General features: G+C 43.1%; 1 protein-coding gene across 1 annotated transcript; it reads left to right on the top strand.

Moving 5' to 3' along the window:
• Positions 1-12,104: 12,104 nt before the first annotated feature.
• On the top strand, positions 12,105-14,862 carry CER1 (cerberus 1, DAN family BMP antagonist). Its single transcript, XM_047098106.1, has 2 exons — positions 12,105-12,602; positions 14,548-14,862. The coding sequence occupies exons 1-2, from the start codon at positions 12,105-12,107 to the stop codon at positions 14,860-14,862; spliced, it is 813 nt and encodes a 270-aa protein (XP_046954062.1).
• The last annotated feature ends 10,149 nt before the right edge of the window (positions 14,863-25,011 follow it).

The raw sequence follows: 25,011 nt of genomic DNA, 5'->3' as shown, positions 1-25,011 counted from the left end.
AGGAAGGCTCAGATAGCTTCACTATTGAATTTTACAAGTATTTAAGGAAGAAATGGCACCAAGTCTACAAAACTCATCCAGAAAATCGCAAAAGAATACTTTCTGACTCGTTCATTATGAGGCCAGGATTGCTCTGATACCAAACCATTAAAAATATTATAAGAAAACTACAGACCAATATCCCCCATGAATATAGATAGAAAACCTTTAAACAAAAATTTACCAATTCAAAGCCAACAATATATACGAAAGGATAATACATCTTGATCAAGCCACGGTTAAGAAAAGACAGGCCACAGTCTGGGAGAAAATATTTACTATGCATTTCTCTGATAAAGAACTTATATCCAGATTATATAAAAGAAACCCTCGGGGCGCCTGGGTGGCGCAGTCGGTTAAGCGTCCGACTTCAGCCAGGTCACGATCTCGCGGTCCGTGAGTTCGAGCCCCGCGTCAGGCTCTGGGCGGATGGCTCGGAGCCTGGAGCCTGTTTCCGATTCTGTGTCTCCCTCTCTCTCTGCCCGTCCCCCGTTCATGCTCTGTCTCTCTCTGTCCCAAAAATAAATAAAAACGTTGAAAAAAAAATTAAAAAAAAAAATAAAAATAAAAGAAACCCTCAAAAATCAATAAGAATTTTATTTTATTAATTAATTAATTTATAATGATTTTTAAAGTTTCTTTACTAATTTTGAGAGAGAACTTGAGCAGGGGAGGGGTAGTCTCTCTCCTTGTCAGCACAGAGCCTGATGGGGACCTTGAACCCACAAGCCGTGAGATCATGACCTGAGCTGAAATCAAGAGTTGGATGCTTAGGGGCGCCTGGGTGGCTCAGTCGGTTGAGCGTCCGACTTCAGCTCAGGTCACGATCTCGCGGTCCGTGAGTTCGAGCCCCGCGTCGGGCTCTGGGCTGATGGCTCGGAGCCTGGAGCCTGTTTCCGATTCTGTGTCTCCCTCTCTCTCTGCCCCTCCCCCGTTCATGCTCTGTCTCTCTCTGTCTCAAAAATAAATAAACATAAAAAAAAAAAAAGAGTTGGATGCTTAAAGTGAGCCGCTCAGGTGCCCCCACTAATAAACAAATTTTTAAATGGGCAGAAGATTTGAACGGATACATTACAAGAAGATCTATATAGATGGCAAATAAGTAAATGCAAATATGTCACCATATTAGTCATTAGTCATTAGGAATTGTAAATTAGGACACCTGGGTGGCACGGTTGGTTAAGCATCTTGACTTTGGCTCAGGTCATGATCTCACAGTTTGTGGACTCTGGCCCCATGTTGGGCTCTGCACTGACGGTGTAGAGCCTGCTTGCGATTCTTTCTGTCCCAACCGTGCTTGTGTGTTCTCTCTCAAAATAAATAAAAATAAGACTTTAAAAAAAAAGAAATTGTAAATTAAAGCCACAGTGAGATACACACCTGTTAGAATGACTCAAATTATGAAGACTGACCATACCAAGTGTTGGGGAGGATGTGAAGAAATTACAACTGTTATGCACGCTGGTGAAATATAAAATAGTCCAACCACACTGGAAAACAAGTTGGTAATTTCTTAAAAAGTTGAACACATGCCTACCATGTGATCCAGCCATTTCACTCTTAGATATTTACCCAAGAGAATGGAGTGAATATTACCATTCACAGAATTATCTATGAATGTTCATAGCGTCTTTATTTGTAACAGTCAAATAATGTCCATTATTGTGTGAGTGTGCAAACAAATTATAGTATATCCTTGCAATGAAATCTCTCTCGAAATAAAAACAAATGAGATATTGCTACAACAACATAGATGATTCTCAAAATAATTATGCTGAGTGAAAGAGATTGACAAGAAAGAACACATAGTGTATATGTACTTCATTTATAGAAATTTCTAGAAAGTGCAGACTTTATAGTACAGGAAGCAAATCAGATGTTACCTGGGAATGGGAGAGGAGGATAGGAAAAGGCGGGGGAAAGGACTGGAAGGGGACACAAGAAAACTTTTAGGGGCGATGGACATATTCACTATCTTTTTTTTTTTTTTTAGAGAGAAAATAAGCAGGTGACAGGGGCAGAAGGAGACAGGGAGTGAGAGAGAGAGAGAGAGAGAGAGAGAGAGAAAGAGAGAGAATCTCAAGCAGGCTCCCACGCTCAGCATGGAGCCTGATGACCCAGGGCTCAATCCCACAACCCTGGGATCATGACCTCAACCGAAATCAAGAATCAGATACTCAACCGACTGAGCCACCCAGGTGCACCCATATTCACCATCTCAATTATAGTAATAATTTCACAGATATACATATATATGTCTAAATCTATCAAATTGTACACTTTACATGTTTATTGTATGTCAATTACATTTCAATAAAGCTGTTTAAAGAAAGAAACAGTAATTTCTACCACGTGGAAATTTTTCAAAAGGAAAGAGAGCTATAAACATAACGATATCTTTCTTTCAGGGCAATAAAATATTAGAGTAAAATTATATGACTTAAATATCCAATGACAGAAGAATGCTTAATGGAAGAGTATATTGTCTCCATTAAAGTGATAATTCTATCGCATAATGTTACTTTAAAGTAGCAGAATATAAAATAATGTGGGCACCATTTTAATGGCTGCATTGAAAAAAGCAAGCTGACATGAAGGAAAAACATGAGGTGGGTTTATATCATAGTTCTATCATTTACTTGCTATGTACCTGAAATTCTTTAAACTTAGATTTCTCATCTATAAAATGGGGACAGGGTCACCTGGGTGGCTCAGTTTTGGCTGAGGTCATGATCTTACAGTTTTGTGAGTTCGATCTCTGCATCGGGCTCTGTGCTGATGGTGCGGAGCCTGCTTGGGATTCTCTGTCTCTCCCTCTCTCTGCCCCTCCCCAGCTTGTGCTGTCTATGTCTCTCTCAAAAATAAATAACTTAGGAAAAAATGGGGGGGGGCACCTGGGTGGCTCAGTCAGTTAAGCGTCCGACTTCGGCTCAGGTCCTGATCTGTCAGTCTGTGGGTTCGAGCCCCGTGCCGGGCTCTGTGCTGACAGCTCAGAGCCTGGAGCCTGCTTCGGATTCTGTGTCTCCCTCTCCCTCTCTGCTCCCCTGCTCACACTCTCTCAAAAATAAATAAACATAAAAATTAAAAAAAAAAAAAGATAAAATGGGACAACAATAACTTCCTGGAAAAATTGTTGGGAGAGAGAGAGAAAGAGAGAGAGATTCAAAGTACCTGGGAGAGAGACTATTTTAAGCAGTGCTTGTGCTTACCAGTAAACAGGGAAGGAGGATCTGGGGGTGGGAAACTTGGGGTTTTAAAGTTCCATATGACAAGTGAGAACTCTCCCACATGTTAGGACATTTGTGTTGAACATGGAAATGTTTCCAGTTTTTGGAGAAATCCAGATGACCAGGGAAGCCCTTTTTAAAACCCCAATATGCTTTGCTTTCAGACATGATCTATGATACACAAATCTCACTATAAAGAGCGACACGTTAGCAGATGGTTTTTCGCATGACAGGAAGAATTGTTTGTTGCTAAGGACTTGAGGGATAGTTATTTTCTAAGAATGGCTCCTCCATTGGAGCCACATTTTCAAAATTTCCTTTTGCATTCAGCATTTAAGGAACACACTTGTTGTACGTATGGAGGACCCATCATGCCTCCCAAAGAACACATGAAAAATTAAATGGTGCTGAATGGAGAGAAAGGTGGTTCAGGTCATATGGGAGTCAGGAAGGATTTGGACCGGAAGTTAACGGACAGAAAAAAAACCAGCAGAAACTGGCTCCCCTCCCAGGAAATCTCCTTGCCTACAGATTCCCTACCCACCAGAATCCTTGGGTCATTTTAGTGGCCAGCCTCAAATAACAAGCTTCCTAGGGTTTCAGATTTGAACGGAGGATTGAACTTCCGCAGTTGTGACTAAGGCCCGCCCAGCTCTATGGCCAAGTTGGGCCCAGGGTCATGTATGCCAGAGAAAGCAAGTCTTACTGGAGAGTTCTGCTTTGCCTTTGCATTTTATTGTCATGATTTTTCACAGTTTGTCTCATGTCACCTTGTTGCTTAATTCCCACACCTCGAAGGGAAAAATGTGTAATATTCTAATATTTATGTTACAGATACTTAACATTATGTTTCCGCATAGGTATTGCCAAGATAGTCAAGCCAACCTTTATTTATGGAGGGTAGAAAATATAAATCTGTCTAAAATCTTTCACAAAATGAAGGTCTTAATATTTCCAGAGTTGATTTTGGTGCCTACTCTTGGAGAGTCTTAGGAAAGGGTTGTCAATACAAGGTGTCATTGTTTTAGGTTTCCTATCCACGAGTTGCTTTTTTTCCCCCCAACTTCCCTCCCTTTTGGCAACTTCTCCTAGCATTCTGTCCCGCATTTGGCCCCGAGTCAGTTGAAAGCTTTGCAAGTTGATTTTCCATTCCCATCTGAATTTTAGCTTAGCTGTGGAACTGTTTTCCATGTGTTTTTAATCATTTGTCCATGTGTTATGAGCTTATAGGGACAATATGGTTCCCCCAAGCTGCCTGCATTGTATAAGCAGAAACTGGCAAGGTAGCCAGGAGGGAAACGGTTTTCAACAGATGCCCCCTACACTCATTTCTGTTGGTGACATACCACCCCCATCTTCCAACTGGAGGAAAACAATTTACAAGCTGCGTAAGTCACCTAACACAGAGCTCTGGCATGAGCTACCTTTTCTGGGAGTGTCATTATCCTCCAGGAGAAACTTGCCGGGAAAGTATGGCTGGTATGATGAAGTTCAAAGGCCTCCTCAGAGGCTGTGGCCAGGCTGGGAAATCAAGAAAGTTTTCTTCTGAGTCTTCCCAGATTCAGTGGAAATTTGATTTTAAAATAGAGTCCGAGTGCAGAGAATGAAGGATAAGTTCTCCAGGACAAAGAGATACCTCTGAGAAAGTAAAGCCCAGCAAGGTCCTGTGTCAGAAGGCTCTGTCCACCTTTTTATTGGATTCGGTACATTAAAACAAACATCCATTAACCTCTTAGGTGTAGAACGAGGGGCCAGGAACAGAAAGGAAACAGAAAAACGCATTTAGCAAAATCCCTGTTCCCAAAGTCGCCATCTCAATGCCATCTCCAGCAAACATAGACCTTGCCTCCGAGGAACCTTCTCTCCCTGGCTAGGACACACGTGCACCCAAATCAAGCCAGGTCTGAAGAACCGCTAAATGGCCGAGTAAAGAAGCGACCTGGCTTCCAGAATCCCAAAGAAAGTCTGGTGGTCTGGATGAGATGGCTTTTTGTCAATGTTCCACCCCCCAGGGAGCTGGGTAGCCACTGGATGGCAGTTCTATTCTGACGGCTTAAAGCTTCAGGATTTTCATAGCTGCTTTGCCCGCGCTGACCTCCCTTTCTCCATTTTATTTAGGACCAAATTTATGAGAAAGAGCTAAATGTTGCAGAGAATTTCGACAGCTGTGAGGAGGCCTGGGTGATCCTGGAAAGGAGGATTTAAGGATGTGCTGAATCAAAAGTCTGACTACAGCAGCTTGACGTGCAAGGGGACGTGAGAACGTGGAGACTGGGTTTGCACACTTCTTTCCCAAATTTGCCTGTGAAGGCAGGAGACAGCACCGAAGTGCAGAACCTGAAAACTTTTAAGAAACCAAGGGACGCTTTTAAAAGATTCAAAATAAGCAAAGATTGTATAAATGCAAGTGGGAGGCGGTCGGTGGAGTAGAGGAAGGTTGATGATAGAGGGGGAGAATCTTCACTACAGTGGGTTGGAAAGAACGACATCCATGAGCAGGGTGGAAAGGAGGAATGAATCGTAATGGTACAGAGGGCAGATGGGAGGGAACGCCCCTACCTGGTGGCGGAAGAAGGGCTGAGATCATTTGCTGAAAATGATGGAAGAGGTAGAGCCATCAGAGGCTTGAGATAATTAGGGAAATTTTTAAGGAATCTATAGGGAAAATGAAGGCAGAGTTGAGTAATAAAAGAGATTGCTGGGCATAATTGAGGGTTCGGAAGGGAGGTAGTTACCGTCCAAGGAATCAACATTTGCTGCCACTCTGTCATGGTTTCTGCCAGCATTCCACAACCCAAATGTGCCCCGGGGAAGGTGACAGCTGGATGTTTCCAGAGTTGGAACGTTACTAGATAGGTATAAGAGGACAGAGGGGCTGGGAGGTTGGGAATATTGCAAAAGTTTGAAGTGATGAGCCGTGAATCCAACCTGGATAGGGAAGGAAGTGAAGACCAGAGAGCTTAGAGATAGTCATTCATTCATTTTTCTTTTAAGTTTATTTACTTTTGAGAGAGAGCAAGAGACAGCACAAGCAGGAGAGGGGCAGAGAGAGAGGGAAACAGAGAATCCCGGGTAGGCTCTGAGCTGTCAGCACAGAGCCAGACACGGGGCTCGAACTCACAAAACCGCGAGATCATGACCTGAGCCGAAACCAAGAGTCTGACGCTTAACCAACTGAGCCACCCAGGAGCCCCTCATTCATTCATTTTTACACCAGTATTTTTGAGCACCTACCATGTGGAAGGAACTGTTCTAAGGCCTGAGATGGTGATTACAAAAGACCTAGCCCTACTTTCATGGGCTTTAAAATCTAAAGTGGAGACAAATGTTAAACAAAATGGTCACAGAAGTCATCATTTAACTACAACTGTGGTGGTACCATCATGAAGACAAAGAAGAAAACAGGGAACAACTGTGTAGACCGGAAACAACAGAATGTTGTCATGAGAGTGGAATGTGAAATTCACCATCCCTGATCATAACAGCAGTCAACATGTAAGGGGGATGGGGAAGCCAGTCGAACTGGGGTCATCAGATATCAGTCCGGGTATTGAATGGGACATCATATAATGCCAATGTCCTGTTGTTGGTCAGATGCGTCCACATGGACACTGAAGTTACCCACGGTGAAAAGAAAGACAATGAACCAGATGAGGAAGGAAGGGCTTTGCCCATGGCAAGGTTTAGGAACCTGGAGGACCTGAGATCCTGGAGCTTACAAGCTGTAAGGCAGAATCAGGAATCAGATAAAGGTTTTCTGGCTTCCGGTCCAGAGTAACTTCTGCTTCTGTTACTCTCTGAGAGCAGCTCTCTGCAGAAGGAAAAGTGATCAAGGTAAATTCTAAGGATGGGGAAGAGGAGAGCGACAGAGGCTTAGCATCAGTGAAGGTATCCTGGCCTGGCCGGCAGTGGGGACGGGTGGGTGGGGGATGGGGGGGGTGGGGGGGCACACGGTGAAGTTGCCTCAGCCCCCTTGACCTCCTTCTAGATTTGCAGGTGTTCTGTCTACAATCTTGGTAAGTGGATGATCACTCACATTGTCTATGACTTGTGCACAGTGATAGTTGCATCCCCGGTTGCAAAATAAATTTAAAAAATGCTCTTTCATGGGGGCAGGAGTATTTGGGACAGAGAGCAACAGATCACTGAAACTGCAAACGGAATAACCTGACCCTAAAAAGTAACTCGGGATCAGTGGGAAGGGGGAATTTTTGTGGCACGTGACATCATTTGATATTTACCCTTTCGTATTGGCTACACGTTTCGTTCTCTTTGAATGTTGTATTAGTTTGCTGGGGGGGGGGGGAGGGGTACATAACGAAGTTCCACAGACTGGGTGGCTTAAACAACAGAGACTTATTTTCTCACAGTTCTGGAGGCTGGAAGTTCCAAATCCGGATGTTGGTAAACCTGTTTCCTTCTGGGCGTTCTCTCCTCGGCTTGCAGAGCGTTATCTCTATGTGTCTTTGCCTTCATCTCCTTTTCTTACGAGGACACCGGTCTTATTGGATTAGGGCCCACACCCTAATGGCTTCATTTTAAAATGGCTTCATTTTGAAAGCCTTATCTTCAAATATGGTCATCTTCTGAGGTACAGGGGCATTGAGTCTGTAGCATGTAAATTTGGGGGCAGGGGCCTCAATTCAGCCCATAACAGATGACATTTTATTTTATGTTTTAAAAAATATTTATTTATTGAGAAAAAGAGAGAGAGAGAGAGACCATAAAAGCACTCCACTGAGAGCACGGAGTCTGTAGCGGGGCTCGATCTCACGAACTGTGAGATCATAACCTGAGCTGAAATCAGTAGTCAGAAGCTTAACTGACTGAGCCACCCAGGCACCCCAACAGGTGACAATTTTAGAAGATGCAATATAGATAAGTTGCACACAGTGATTGCCTCTGTGGCAGGACAGGAAGCCTGGGAAGGCATGGGAAGATCTCTCTGTAGTTGTACAATTTTTTGTATAATTTGAGTGTTGTTACTACAGATATTCGTGACGTCATCAGAAACAAAAGAGAACGAGTGCGCGTGTATTGCACATCCTTGCACTCCGCACCTATTTGTTGACTAAAATGAACATAAACACCGTGTGCCCGTCCACGGTGCCTTTGGAATTTGGATCCACTTGAAAGTCCTTGATTAGAACAGGAGTGGTGCCTGCCAAGGTTTTCCTTCTGTAACTTATCTTGATAAGCTAGTCTTTCCCCAACAGATTGCAAACTCCAGTGGGCCTGGGCAAGGACACCCTCACCATTTTATCCCCAGGACCTCGTGCAGACTTGGTGCTCAAAAAATACGCCGTATGAATGAATGCATCAGTGACTCCAATGAGCAGAGCATCTTCGGGGAATGAGGTTCTTTCCACAGAGAGTGGCAGGGAGGGGCGTGCAGGGCGGGGCGGGGGGGGAGGTCTATGCTTTGAATAATTTACTGAACTATAAATCAAGATAAGGTTTAAGCAGAAGCCACTTACCCTAATTTTCCCTATTCCCTGTTCTTTGGGGAAGAAAAGAGGAAGATTCTGCCTTGTTTTGGGTTCTTTGAAAATAACCCCCCGCAACCCTATTGCTTTTCCATATTTTGGAAAGAGAGGTAGCTAGGAGACAGTGGCATGCACCCTAAGCAGATTTCTTTCTCTGATCCATCCACCCAAATTCCCTTTTCTGCCTCCCGGTTTACCTCCAATGCCCATCTGTGACCCAGCACTGCCTCTCACCTCTTGTTGTAGGTCTGGGGTTTTCAGGCAAGAACTTAGCCTCTTTGTTTCCTCTCAGAGGGCGCTAGACCGCTCTCCCGTCTGAGAGTCTGTAAGAGGGACAGAAAAACGTGGCTGCTGTGTCCTCTCAGGCACGCTGGGATCTCCACCTTCCTGAAGGCATCGTAGTGCCCAGGAAGACTAGGTCAAGTTGAAAGCAGAGTTCAGATGATGTTGAGCGCTGAGCTGCGAATTAGAACGAATGAATGATGAGATTAGCCTCTCTGGCTCTCAGGCGGGCCTGAGGTTGTCCCTGGAAGTGGACTTCGCAGGCGGGGGCCCCTGTAAGCTCAGGCCTGCCTCTCACTGCGGCCTTTGGTACAAAGTACACCAACCACCTCTGGTGCTCTCTCCGCATTACTGCTTCCTGCTGAGTCTGGAGGCCCCCTCCGGACCTACCTCCACTTGGCTCCATCCAGACTGGGAGGTGACCAGATGCCTGTATCACTGAATCCCCACAGAGGTGGTATATTTTTGTTAAAAGCTACAAAATGTTTATGGTCTCAAGAGTGAGCTACAGTGTATCACATACGCAGTTTTAGAATTGACGGAAGGACACAGAGGTCAAAGGCGAATATCATCTCTGCCCTTAGCTGTGAAAGATAGGAGTTGACAGACTTATGTTCTCACCGCAGAAGGCTTTATTTTGCGAGCTTTATCCTTCAAGATATGTGTACATCTTCTCAACAGGTATGACAGAACAGCAAAAGCAAATTCTGCATGAGTACTATTCAAATGACCGAATACCAAAATTAGGACCAGAAGAAGAGGGGGTTAGGAATACAGGAAGGTTAAATATGGATAACTGACATCACTACAGCTAATGTAATTAGATTACAGAATGCACAATACCACTAGACTCTCCTACCTGCTTGAAGGCAGGAACCAAGTTCTTATCACTTTGTTTTCTGCTCGTATCTAACGTGATGTTTAGCCCGTAAAGTAAATCTTCCACAAATTTTTTTTTAACGTTTATTTATTTTTGAGATGGAGAGAGACAGAGTACGAACAGGGGAGGGTCAGAGAGAGAGGGAGACACAGAATCTGAAACAGGCTCCAGGCTCTGAGCTGTCAGCACAGAGCCCGCCGCGGGGCTCGAACCCATGGACCGTGAGATCATGACCTGAGCCGAAGTCAGCCACTCAACCGACTGAGCCACCCAGGCGCCCTGAATCTTCCACAAATTTTAATGGAATTGTAATCATGTGAATTGTATCCTACGTGCAGAGCTGGGCAGTCTGAGATCTCTGAGTGTGATCTCTGACCTCTGTTTGGGGAAATGCCAGCCACTGTGATGGCCTTGGAACTTCAGGAGCCAAAAAGTAAAGTTTAAAAGAAATCAGGAAACATAGTTGGCTTCCAGACTATATTTATAATCGGGGCCGAGTGGCTAGCTCTGGAAAGTCTATTTCATTGGATAGCTGAGGGGAATCAAGAAATTCAAACGGCAGGCAACTTTTAAAAATACTTTAAAAGAAATGGCAAATACCAATGTTCATTTAGTATGGATCAGTTGTACCTTAATTCCTACTAGCCCAGTGGAGGTTTGGTATAGGCAAGAGATATCTCTTCTGAGAGAATTCGGAAAAATGATGGTCCATTTAAAAATAGTTCATTATTGTGAATAAAAGAACTTCCTTCAGGCTTTACGTCACAGAAATCAGGCATGGCTATTAAAAGGAACACAAATGTCTGGAAAAAAGATCCTAACGGGTCACTTCTTGGAAACAAAGCTTCATCAGTACGGAAATGGGGACAATGTTCCAGGATTAGGTGTGTTACTAAAAGCAAGGAATATAGTAATTAAGTTAAAAGGGAAGAAATATAAGCAAGTATGGGATTCATTTCCGATGGAAATACTGTTCAAATGGTGCGCAGGGTCAACTGGATTCAATTTTGGGCTTCAGTGTTGTGGATCTGTTTCTTTCCCACACCCTTGCGTGATTCATACAAGTTTTGAATGATAGGCATACAAGTTTTCCTTTGATTCCTGAAGATGCGTGTTTGTCTCCATCTGCATTTTACCTGCTCGTCAATTACTGTAGCATAAGGAAGACGATGTGGATTCTGTAAAGTAAAGAAGTGACGAGCCAGCTTCAGGCCCAGAGCTATCAAACCTGGTTCTCAGAATCCACGTTCTCAAGTCTGGCTCTTTGTTTAGCGAAAGAAAAACAATCAATGGGGTGGCTGGAGGGAGACACTTCCCCGTCTTCACTGAAGACTGGTGAGCAGTCAGGCTATTCCAGTGGACCCTGTTGAGAAGTTTGTGAACAACTGAAAAGTTTATCTGACGGCTGACCCGTTGTGACATTTGGCATCGAGTGTCTGATTCTGCAAGTGAGGGGATTAATTTGGGAGCTGTGAGTTTCCTCGTGTGGAAAAGGAGCATGTGTTCCTTCTACTCGGTTATTATATGAAAATCAATAACCCCAACCACATCTAAATCAGAGGGAGAGTCCTCTGCTCAACAAAGTTAACATCTTTCTTTCTTCCTTTTCCTTCCTTATAATTTTGCTATACTTCTTTGGTTGCCTGTGTGTGTGTGTGTGTGTGTGTGTGTGTGTGCGTGTGTGTGCGCGAAGCCTAAAGGCTTGGGCTTTTACTAAATGTATGCCTTTAATTTTTATCTGATATACTTCTGTCATAAAACCATGTCTTGTCCTCTCTGTCCCTGTACAAAGCAGATGCACCACAGATGTTCATCGACTCTGGTCCTTCTTCTAATAACAGTGATGGGAAATCCGGCGGGGTTGGGGAGGGGGGTTGGGGAAAGAATGTGTTGTTTTCAGGAATAACTGCTCTGTAAATCAAGTGCCAGCTAATTACCCCCTGGGTCCCAGGCTTTCACTGGGGCCTTCTAAAACACACACAACTAAAGAGAAGGCAGGACACCATTAGCACTACATAATTCGAGCAAACAGTAAATGTGTTTACCCTGCCTGGCTCCTGACCACCTGCCTTTCCATCCCACAAGGCAGGTATCTATATATAGGCTCTCCTTGTTTGTTCCTGCAGAGAGTGAACCTTTCCTTTAGACCTCACCATCTGCGAATCTGAGAGAAGCTTGGGCCCTCCCAGCATGGGTCTCCTGTTCCTTCGGCTGCTGGTGCTCCTGCCTCTAGGGAAGGCTGCGCCGCACCGGGATGGCCGCCAGAGTCAGACTTCTGTTTCCCCCGCCCTCCTAGAAAGGAGTCGCAGAGAGCTCCCCGTGGGCAACCACGAGGAAGCTGAGGAGAAGCCGGATCTTTTCGTTGCAGTGCCGCACCTGATAGGTGCCGGGGAAGGCCAGAGGCAGAGGGAGAAGATGCTGTCCAGGTTTGGCAGGTTCTGGAAGAAGCCCGAGCGAGAAGCGCCCCCATCCCGGGACTCGGTCAGTGGGCCCTTCCTGTCTGGGACCCAGGCCCTCGCCCAGCCCAGAGACGGGATGCAAATGGAGAAATCTCCTCTTCGGGAAGAAGCCAAGAGATTCTGGCACCACTTCATGTTCAGAACGGGCCCAGCTTCTCAGGGGATCATCCTGCCCATCAAAAGCCATGAAGTACATCAGGAGACGTGTAGGACAGTGCCCTTCAGCCAGGTATCTGTTCTGGAGGGGTGGGGGGTGGGGGGGAGGATCGGAGCTTGCAAGAAAGGGGCAGGCAACTGGGACAGGTGGAAAGGAGGAGGGAAGGCTGCCAGGGCGTCACCTGACTCCCAGATTTGGCCCTTGGGCATTCATCAGAGGTATTGGCAAAGTATGATCGTGCTCCCCAGATTTCCTTCCAACTTGCCATGGTTTCTTGGTATTCTGGAAACTCTGTAAGAATGACACGATGGTGTTGCCAATCTCAGTAACCATTCATATTGATCGCACAGACCTTTGTTTTATGGGCTCTTTATTTTTATGCTGGCGGGGATCAATCCAGGGAGATAAGTAGGACTGGACCCTCGGTTAGGAAAAGTGGGAACTTAGAGAAGTAACCAGAGCTGGTCTCCAGCTGTTCCCCTAACACTCTTTTGGGATGCAGATGAGCTGCTCAACTCCGCCCACAGATAAGGTGGGAAACACTGGACTCCTCCCCAAACCCTCTCATTCATACTATCTCAGTCTTAATCCCCGTATTTCACACCAAACTACTTGATAGGCAGTCAGGCAGAAGTGGCCACATGGTTTCTAACGTTACCGCAGCAAAAAATGATTTAACTTATTTTCTCATAAGCTTTCAAACAACCGATATCAGCGTGAAGTCACATTTGCTGCCCTCAGAAGCAACACCTCCTGCTTCGTGTTGTTTTGGCTGATTTGTGGTTATTATGATTGATTCTGCACTGTTGAGACAAAGGGGCATTCTCCTTATCCGCTGCTTCCGGTCAGTCCTGGCAAGCCCCACACTCCAAATGTTACATGAAATCGAGAAACTGCATCAAGCCCTTAAACATGATGATACTGCACCAAAAGCAACGCAGGGTAGAGTAAAATTTTACGGTCCAATAATGCTACCCAATTAAGCAGGCAGTATTATAAGGTAATTGACTGTGTCAGGCAGTTAAGTATTCTGTAGCAGTAAGTCCATTATCAGATAATAACGACGGCTTTGTTGGCCACGTGCAATTACAAAATTGCTCCTAAGAATTGTGCAGTCAGATTTCCTTTGAAACTCTCATTTTAAATTCTAGGGCTAATTAAATTAAAATTCAGGTGTTTGACCCGTATACCTTAAAGGGCACATAAAGCCAGGCGAATGGGGTTAGAGGAGGCAAAGGTGATGTTAGATGGGGTTAGAGGAGGCAAAGGATGATTTGCAGACATAGATGCCATCATGAGGCCACGTGCAACTTCGTAGGTTTGAATGTACCACAGGCACTGCAAAATAGAATAGAATTAATGATGTTCTGGTCTGTTCTATGAACAACCGAACCAACACGGATGGAGAGTCTATTGGGCGTAATGCATTGTGAGAAGTAGAAAGATAAGGCACATTGCTTATATAGGAAGTTAGCCATTAGAGTTTTTTCAACTGGTAACATCCAATTAGACAAAATTCCTTAAAGTTTGACATTTAAGATGCAAAGCATTTTCTTTTTAACTTAGGGATTTCCTAAAGGCTAATGTATCAGTATACTCAACACAAGAAATTTAGTTACGGTGGCTTTATACTTTTGTAGATTTTTTAATGTTTATTTTTGAGAGGGAGAGAAAGAGAGAGAGAGAGAGATTGAGAGTGGGGGAAGGACTGAGAAAGGGAGGCAGAGGATCTGAAGGAGGCTCTGTGCTGACAGCAGAGAGCCTGATGCAGGGGTCGAACTCACAGACTGTAAGATCATGACCTGAGCCGGAGTCAGAACGCTTAACTGACTGAGGCACCCGGGTGCCCCTGCCCTTATAGATTAACCATCACTTGGATATTGTAAAATATCCAAAATTGGAAAGTTTTGGACATTTTAGTCTGAATTATCTTCAGGCTTACAGTCTATCGCTTCTGTATCACGGATGTTAATGAGATGACTCATGATAACTTAATGGAGATGTGTTTGCCTTTTAGACGATCACCCATGAAGACTGTGAGAAAGTAGTCGTACAGAACAACCTCTGCTTTGGGAAATGTGGGTCTGTTCGTTTTCCTGGAGCTGCACAGCACCCCCACACGTTCTGTTCCCACTGCTCACCTGCCAAGTTCACCACGATGCACTTGCAGCTGAACTGCACTGGCCTTTCCCCCGTGGTCAAGGTGGTGATGCTGGTGGAGGAGTGCCAGTGCAAGACAAAGACCGAGCATGAGCATGAACCCCTCCTCCAGGCAGGCTCTCAGGCGGAGTTCCATGCGCAGGATCCCTTCATCCCAGGATTTTCCACTTAAAAAGAGATCCCACTAGGACCTTTGAAAAGCAAAACCACGATAGTAAAGGTGCTGGTTATTCAGTTTGCAACTGGTTAGTGGGTGCATACTATTTTAAGGGAAAGGAGGTTTAAAAAGTAGTGAGATAGAACAATCTCGAGGAACTGGTATTCATCTAGTTATTGGTACCTATTCGGGTTCTAGTCTTGGCTCTGCCACGCTGGCAGGAGGGTGGTAAGGACTTGTAGAAGCTTTCTGCACCTTGAGGGCTTCATCTCTATATGACGGACTTGAACCGTCCATTCAAGAGGTTTGCCAGAGGCCTTTCCTCTACTGAGAGTCCACGATCTTGTGTCTTCCAGTTCTGGTGAAAGCCCTCCATCCGAAGTAGGAAAAGAAAGAAGGTAGACCCTAAAAATTGGCTTCTTGAATAGCTTGTCAAAGCACCACCAGAAACACGTACGTAGTGTTTGTGGGAAGGATTCTTCATACTTGTAGGCAGATTTTGCATCTCAGACGGTGTTTTATTTGTCTTCTTCTATCAAATGCATATTTTAGTTCCATAGATTTAAGGAGTAGCTTGCTTGGCTGCCTCTTTATTTTCGATACTCCCCATACGAAGTTCTTAATGTCAGGTCTCTGGCTTTGAAGAAGGAAGAGCAATGTTACTTTTAGTGGTTTACGTAGGGACATGGAACAATCATTGGTAGCTATGCAAGTACCTAAATTACGGGGAAATAAAAATATACAACCAGTACCAGGCTTAAAGGTCAATCCAGAGATGCTAATGAAAGTAACCAAGGAATTCCAGTAGACGGCAAATTAAATAAACAGCAAAGGATTAAAAATGGAAACAGTTTACTGGTGAAATCCTTTATCTACATGCATTTAGGATTAGGTAGTAAGTTAAAGTTCTGTGTCTGGACGACTGTTTTGTTTTGTTTTGTTTTGTTTTGTTTTTGGGGGGTTTTTGCTGCTGTATAAAAACTCCGTATTATAGATTTTGTTCTGTAAATGCCACACTTGCAATTTCTGAAAATATTCTGAGTATTTTGATGTATTAAATTTTAGTGTGTGAAGCATTCTGGGAAAGCTCGTGGCATTCAATCATCTTAAATGTTATCCTTAATGGTTTTTTTTCTGTCCCATTATTTAAGGGTGCTATCTGGAGATTACCTGCATAGGAGCATTTCTGAAATGGCGTCAGGGGCTAATGACAATGGCTCAAGCGTTTTTTCTGACACTTAGTGATTCCATTTCTCCTTCGGTATTTATTTGTATACATACCGTGTACGGACCTGGCATTCCCTAGTCGTACTTCTTTTCCTATAATCATTCTTTTAAAAACTCATCTTCAAATTATTTCAATTATTTGAATCCTATTACTTTCAGTACACACACAAAAAAGCGTTTCCTAGAATATTGATTTTTTAAAAGAAACCAATCTACATTTTAATTCTAGTTCTCTGTAGTCACACCATCTAACCTGGTGTTTCAAAGACGCGGATGCATTTGTATTTAGTGTATATTCTACATTAAAGTGGTAGAATATGTGTTATACGGATACACATGTGGCATTTACATCAGAATATATTACACCCTTCGGTGGTCAAAGACAGCCTAATTGGCCAAGATATGGTCATAAGGATGAAACTGTTAAGCATTAATGATATCCCAGCTGGTCAATATATTTTTGGTGCCAAAAGTTATTGAGCAGCTGTCTGGTTTGCAATTGCCTAACCCTGATTATGTAAACCTATCTCTGCCAATTGGACTGTCCTTCTCCTCCTTACTCGCTTGCAAATCCCTTTTATTTATCCTTGCAAATAGACTCTCAAGCCCGGGCCCCAAACAATCATCAGTCTTATTCAAACTCTGCTCTGCTCTTCCCTCGTGTGAATTCAAGATGAGACAGCGGATAGTGGTATCAGAGCTTACGTTCAGAGTCATAGTGTGAATCTCATGAAGTTGGCCGCATTCGTCCATTTTTACTGGCAAAAACGAAACAAAACAATGCAGTTCTCAGTGGTTCAACAGAACACATGGGAGCATAGGCAACCCAGAGGAAACACACAAATATCGAACATCTTAAGTGCCAGATACTATGCTGGGTCTCTTGCATAAATTATAAATTATGCAATTTATGTAATACGTAGATACATGTATTATACAATCCTCACAAAAATCTTATGAGATGGCTAAATACCCTATTTTACAGGTAAGGAAAATAAGCCTTAAAAAGTTGAAGCAACTAGGGGCGCCTGGGGGCTCAGTCGGTTAAGTTTCCGACTTCAGCCTAGGTCATGATCTCATGGTTTGTGGGTTCGAGCCCACGTCAGGCTCTGGGCTGACAGCTCAGAGCCTGGAGGCTGCCTCGGATTCTGTGTCTCCCTCTCTCTCTCTCTGCTCCTCCCCCACACGCTCTCCCTCTCTCTCTCTCACAAATAAACATTAAAAATTTTTTTTTAAAAAATTGAAGCGACTAGCTTAAGGTCATTCGGATCATATTCTCTATTTGTATTAAAATATGATTAAAATATGTACTCATTCATTGCCCATCAGTTTAGATTGATCTCTTTGAGGGCTCTTGCCTATAGGCGCCACAGCTCATTTCTTTTACCTCTTGCCCAGCTCTCATATTTGAAGGACATTGATGTTACCACTTGAGAGAGAAATCATCCCTAGATCAGGTTCTCAGCCAAGCACTGCCCTAACTTGAGAGGTGGTCATGGTAACTCCCTCCTCAATCTTGGTTTCATTTTCTGCCCAGAAAAAATGAGGGTGATGATAGTTACTTCATAATTATTGTGATGATCAAGTGTAGGTAGCAACACATCACAGAGCTTTAGGTCCTGTAAAACTCTAAGGGTTTAGTTCACTCTTCTCCATTCAGATGTTCTTTCTTTCTTTCTTCCTTTTTTTTTCTTTCTTTCCTTCTTTCTTTCTAATTGTTTTGAGAAATTTAAACACATAGAAAAGCACAAAGAATATTACAGCAAGCACTCAAATTCTCACCACCAGAATATTTAACATTTTGCCATCTCATGCTTGTTTATTTTTGCTAAAGAAGTAAACCATTTCACATATAAGTGTCCCCCCCCCACCACCATGCTGTCTTATCCGCCACACCCCTGACTCCTCAAGAACCACCCCCCCCAAGATTCTCATTTCTACTTCTAATATCCTGTTCTATTTTTGCAAAGGTACATATACATCCATAAATAATAAATAGCATTATTTTTCTATATATGTTCCTTTATTCAGCAGGTATGTATGTGTCTACCAGCTGTATGCAAGATACAGGTCTGAGTGCTGTGACTGTAGCAAGAAAATAAGTCAGACAAGATCCCTGCTCCCGTAGAGCTTGTAGTCTAGTTGAGGGAGACAAGTAGCTTGAGAATCAGGCAGTTCATTAGCGAATCAACCACGAGGCAAAATATCAGGTGGCTGTAAGTGGTAGGCAAAGAATTAACATAGGGAACTGTGCTAGAGGTTAGCTACCTTAGGCTGCATAGCCCCTGAAAGGGTGCCATGAAAGCTGTGAGGTTTTTTTTTTTTAATTTTTTTTTTTCAACGTTTATTTATTTTCGGGACAGAGAGAGACAGAGCATGAACGGGGGAGGGGCAGAGAGACAGGGAGACACAGAATCGGAAACAGGCTCCAGGCTCTGAGCCATCAGCCCAGAGCCTGACGCGGGGCTCGAACTCCCGGACCGCGAGATCGTGACCTGGCTGAAGTCGGACGCTTAACCGACTGCGCCACCCAGGCGCCCCGAAAGCTGTGAGGTTTTAATTACACGTGCGGTATCCTGTATGAATTGTTCTACAGCGACTTTTCCTCCATACAGGGTTCTGCCTGGTTTTCACAACCGTTTTTAAAGGTTTTTTTTTTTTTTTTTTTTTTTTTTAATGTGTATCTTATGTTGATTCTAGAAACTTGGCATTAAGTATCCCCTAAAGAGAGTGGTTAACGTAGCTGGGATAACTTATTTTTTCAAGGTACATAGTCTCTTTAAACTGTCAACGTAACTCCTGGTTAAGGAAGTCGTGCATCTTCTTAATTTTTATAAGGAATTTATTCTATGCAAGACCCCGAGATAAGCAAAGATAAAATAAGACACTTTTCCCATTGCCCTGGAGCTTACGACATAGTAGCAGGGATAATATATGTAAATTATAAAGCAATAATGATAGTAATGATAATAAGAGCTACATATTATTGAGCCCTTACTATGTGTTCAAGTGCTTTCTATCCCTTATCTCCCTGAAATAGACATTTTGTACACACTTTTTTTTTTTTTTTTTGACAAGGAGAGCGTCAGAAAGCTTCATTCATTCAATCCACCAACATTTATAGTTGTCTGTGATGACCCTGGTCACTGTGCTGGGTACAAAGAAAATGAATAAAGGAATGCATGATTATGTGACTATGATTCCTGACCTTAAAAAGTTTACAGTCCGGGAACAAGTAAATGAATGCATTTGCTTCTGCAGAGCTAGAGTAATGATCTTCCTACCACGTCCCCACCCCCAAATTGAAACTCCACATTCTCGGTGAAGCCTTCCTTAAGCCCTAGACAAAGTCAGCTTTGCCTCTTGCACAATCGCACGGTGCCTTATACCTTCACGTCTCAGCACGTGTTTCAGTTTATAATTATACCATTGTGTCATCATTAGTCATAAGCTCCATGAGAACAGCGATCATACTGGGTTTCTTTTACCATTATAATCAATGCCTAGGAAAAGTATCCAGCACATAGTAGGTGCTCAATAAATATTTTTTTTTGTCTGCAGAAAAGACACATTATCAATAGATGCCATATGTTGAAGGTATATCATGTATCAGACACGGGGCCAACCACTTCATATATATCCTTTCATTTAACCCTCATGAAACTCTACGAAGTAGGGAGTACTGTATCATGTTGTGAATGAAGATGCTGAGGCTCATATAAGTAACTCTCCCAAAGCAGCCCTACTGAAGAGTAGCAGAAGGTGAACGACTCCAAAGTCCCAGATCTTTCCTACCATGCTATGGTGTCTCAAGGTAACAAAGATCAAAAACAAAACATTTGTGTATTTATATATGCACATATATACACATGCATATATATACACATATACATATATACATGTATGCATAGACTATATATGCATATATATGTGTATATATATACACATACACATACATACCGAGTTAAATTCCTGATTCATCCACTAGTCTATTCCTTTTCTGATTCCCAGAGCCCATTATCCATGCCTGTCTTAAGACACTTAATCAATGAGGATGCTTTCAACTCAGGTACCAGAAAATACAACTCAGAATGTATTAAATTATAAAGGGATTTAGTATTTCACTAACGAGAAGCATGGAAGGCAGCTAGTTTCCTGGTCGGTCAAGTTGGAAAGTCTACCATTCCGTCAAGGACGTGGATTCCTTCCATTTTTCTGCTCTGTCACCCTTAGTGTGTCCTCCACAAGCTAAGACTATTCTCAGTCACGACATGGCTGCTGCAGTTCCAGACATCACGTTTCATCACTCACGCACCAATGTCTATAGTAGAAAAAAGGGACTATGTCCCACTTTGCATCCCTTCCAAGCTGAATAAAATCGGTTACACTGAGGATATTTAAACAATGGAATAAAACCTTTGCTCTGACAGCAAGGAATAAAGAGAAAATGACCCTCAAGTAGACAGCAGTGTCTGCCACAGCCTTTTGCCACTTTTTAACTTATGTTGTAATTATTTACTTACTTATCCTTACTTCTAAATTGTAAACTCCCTAATAACAAGTTATGTATATTTTACATCTTTGTTACCCCTCTGTTTCTGATATAATGTTCTATGTTTAATATAGTATATTATTTTAATATATTTTAAATACGTTGAGAAACTATTTTATATATATTACATACTTATATTTTAGTATTTGTATAAGTGCATATACATATAAACATGAGCATATACATACAAGTAAAGTGTATAATTTTAATCTTTTATGTGAGATAAATGCTCAGTACATGTTAGCTAGAGGAATAGATTTTGGGAGCTGCTCTTGAAAAAATATGTAGGTATAGATACTGTGGGGAGTTCTAATGACAGCTAACAAGTTTTAAGAACATATATGGCAGGCAATAGGGAGTTTTTGAAGGATTCTTATGGGTTTAAAATAGTCACTCCAGAGGGGCTCATGAGCCCCCTGAAATGTGGTAGCCATGGACATTCTTCAGGGGAGAAGGTCCAGAATTCCAATGAGCTTTCCAAAGAGTTCCATGAGCCAGAAACCTTCACGGTGGGTATGACGAAGTGGAATGGAGAGAAAGCACGGAGGGCTTCTAGAAACGCTGGACAAGAAACCGTGGGAAGCATGTGCACAAACCTCATCCAACTAGAACTCAGGAAAGTCAGGTTTCCATCTTAAGGACAGAGGATGAATCTTAAATACACATCAGTGGGTCCTCCTCACCTGGCTTCAGAGAAAGCTCAGATTCAGGAGCTTGCAGTGGTGACATGTGTGACTAATAATACCTTAGCAATGGCACGGACTTTCCTGTAATACTAGTTTTCCAAAGCCAGGCCCCAATTATCCACCCACATTTCCAGGAGACAGCTCAGATTGTCATTTAGTCCCTGCCTCCCCCTGACTCGTTTTGTTCCTATTCCTTTCCTCCAAAAGAAACAATCACCACTGATCCACCTGTGGGTGGAGACTCGGGTTAATATTTTTCAAAGAAACGATCACAACTTCCTCTCGTCTACCAGCTAAGGGAAACACACCCCTTTACGTCCAATATTTAAAGAACAAGAATTTCGAGTAAGCACTGTTTTGTAAGTCACAATTCTATTACTAAAAGGAACCCTGCATCCTGCCCAAACCTCAGGCAAGAAATAGGTGAAAATTGAAATGGATAGACAGATTTCACATCTTGCACCAGCTCAAGTAAGACACTCAAATGATGCCCTCTTCGGGGGGCCTGGGATCCACAGGATTTAGTAGTGTCTTTGCATATAAGGGAATAATATTCTGGAGATTTTCAGGACTATAGGAACACAGCGAGAACCTATAAATGAAGAGGTTCCTGAATATGTAGATATCACACAAAGAGACTGTCTTCCCCCATTCTTCTGCTTGTCTGCAAATGAGCTTATAAGCCCAGACACAGCTCTAAGGAAAACTGGAAAACAGGTGGAATTTTCTTTGGTGTCTACTTTTCCTCCTTTCTGCCTATGATCTCTCTTTCTCTCTCTCTCTCTCTCTCTCTCTCATCTTCACATCAGGGTATTCAAATTATCTACAATTGACCAGAGCTCCTAATTCATGTCCATTCATCCATCGAGGCTGTCAATGTATTCATCCAACTAACATCTATTTAGAACCTATTAAGTGTAGGGCACTCTGCTGACCCCCCAGGGTATCAAGATGGCTATGAGAGTTTCCTGCACTTGAGACAGAATTTACCTGGCTGGAGAGTTTGGGCTTCAGCTTAACTTTGGCTTGTGTGTTACAAGGATCTATGAACTTCTAAAATATAGAAATTCTGTTCCAGTGGGTGGTGGTAGGGGTCGGGAACAGCAGGCAATAGTTGATATATATAAAAGTATATTTATTCATTTTGAAAGAGAGAATATGAGTGGGGGGGAGGGCAGAGAGAGAGAGGGAGAGAGAGAATCCCAAGCAGGCTCACGCTGTCAGTGCAGAGCCCAGAGTGGGGCTGGAACTCATGAACCGGGAGATCATGACCTGAGCCGAAACCAAGAGTCGGATGCTCAACTGACTGAGCCACCCAGGGGCCCCACTGGTTGCTACAAATATTTTTAAAGCTCCACAGTGGTTTTGCCAGCAGGCCAGATCATGACGAGGTGGGAGTCACTGAAGAATTCTGGTCACAGGAAGTCTGAGCATTTGCTCAGATCTCTTCCAGACGGAGAACATTACGCTGTCCTCCCAGCCCTTCTTCTAAGTTCTTTAAATTTCATTTCTGTGCAACTCATGAGTCATATGGCTCTGGTCCAGTTAGCAAAGTCTCATTTGTTGCTCAGAGGAAATAGAGGTGTTTAACTGAGTTGGTTTTTCTCCCCCCAAATAAATTGCTCTTTTTATCACATACCTATTGTACTTCTTCCTTCCTTAGCATTTCGCACTATAATTCGATAACTCCTACATATCAGAACTTACTTCTGGTGCTCACAGGCAATGCTTCCTTGGTTCCACACCTAAGGAGTAGGATTCATTGGATTTGAGATAATATCGGAAATCTGCATTTTAACATTTTTTCGTTACAAAAATTTCAGGAGTTCAAACATACAGAAACGTTGAAAAAGTACCAAGAATACCTCCATCACTTCCACTTTAACTCAACAGTTGTTGACGTTTTTGTCTTATTTGTTTTACCTTTCAGTTTGTACAGATGTGTGTGTATGTGTATTCACTCCATAGTTTTAGACCGTTGGACCATATGAAAGTAAATTGCAGATATTATGACCCTTCCCCCTTTGTACTTCAGCATGTATCCCTTAAGAATGAGGATATTCCAGGGTGCCTGTGTGGCTCACTTGGTTAAGTGTCTGACTTTGGCTCAGGCCATGATCTCACGGTTGGTGAGTTCGAGCCCTGCATTGGGTTCTCTGCTGTCAGCGCAGAGCCTGCTCGGGATCCTCTGTCTCCCTCCCTCTCTCTGCCCCTCCCCCATGCCTTTCTCTCACTCTCTCTTTCTCTCTCAGAAACAAAATAAACATTAAAAAAAAAAAAAGGAGAATGAGCATATTCCTACACAGTAAGGAGAATATCATCACTGCTAAGAAAATTAACAGTATTTTCAAAATATCACCCAGTCGTTTGTACTTTAACAAACACCTTCCGGATGTAGTTCTCTGTGTCAAAATTATAGACGTGGAAGCTTCAGACATTACGGTAGGCTAACAGAGGATGCCTTTGGGGAGCAAGCAGGACTTATGGGACATGCAAATAAGTCTGGAGTTAGTTCTGAGAGTTCACAAATCAGGGCAGACAAAAATGTCTTATCTTGCCAGGATGTTTATTCTACTAGACACAGAGTCTACGAGAAGCCAGACAGGTCATACAGCTGCGGGAATGAACCTCCACACACTAATTTTAACTATAAGGAAGCTGAAATATTCTTTCCTGCCCTGGGAAACTGCAAAAAAAAAAAAAAGAAAAAAAAAAAGAAAAATTCCTCTTGCTCTCGTTTTTACAATAGATAGTTGCATGGCAAGTGTACAAAAAGGCATCTAAAGCATTAATGACGCACCTAGTTTAGAGGATAAGTTTTGCCTCAGTGGAAATGATCAGCTGAATGATTCCCTGCTGTGACTAAAGAGTTAAAATTGTGGCCCTGCGTCCTGCTTCGGGAGAGGATCATGGGAGTTGTAGTGTGATACTTTTCCGTGCTTTCCAACACTGTCTCCGTGAAACAGCATCAGCTGCGGCAGCACACGGTGTCATTTTAACATGATCTTTGAATATTTACACGGTGCCTGTAAAAGACTTCATGATGACAGTTGGTGATTCCCGTGGCAATTAATGAATGACAGCACAGACATGATCAGATTGCTTTAGAAAAGAGTCTCTCAGAAGGCTGGCTTTCACAGATCCAGGCCTGGATCCCAAGTATGAGCTTGGGAGTGACATTTTTCCTTGTTAGGGTTACAGTGAAAGGTACTCCTTGACTGGGCACCTGGGTAGCTCAGTCCGACTTCAGCTCAGGTCATGATCTCAGGGTTCCTGAGTTCGAGCCCCACACCGGGCTCTGCACTGACAGCACGGAGCCTGCTTCAGATCCTCTGTCTCCGTCTCTGCCCCTCCCCAGCTCACACATGCTCTGCCTCAAAAATCAATATTTTTTAAAAGGTTACTTTTTTTAAAAAAAAGAGAGCAAAGAAACAAAGATATCAAGAGAAATTAAGTGTGTGTGTGTGTGTGTGTGTGTGTGTCTTTGAGTTTGGTAGGCATCGCTATGCAAAGCAGCACAGGTATTTAATAAACTCAAGAGGTGGCTAGTGCATTCTAAGTAGCTGGTCAATTTTTCATCATTGCTTCCAGTGAATTCCTCAGTTATGTGTTTGCTTCCCCCATGCTGTTCTTCATCATGACCCTCTGAGCCTGTGGAATTTTCTCAGGCATCTTTATTTAGTGTTGCCAACCTCATTT

This window comes from Lynx rufus, unplaced genomic scaffold (genome assembly GCF_022079265.1).
Source record: "Lynx rufus isolate CCGP_SWC_20201006 ecotype Redwood Valley unplaced genomic scaffold, mLynRuf1.p SCAF_10, whole genome shotgun sequence".
Taxonomy (NCBI): domain Eukaryota; kingdom Metazoa; phylum Chordata; class Mammalia; order Carnivora; family Felidae; genus Lynx; species Lynx rufus.
This window is presented reverse-complemented; position numbering and strand designations above follow the sequence as displayed.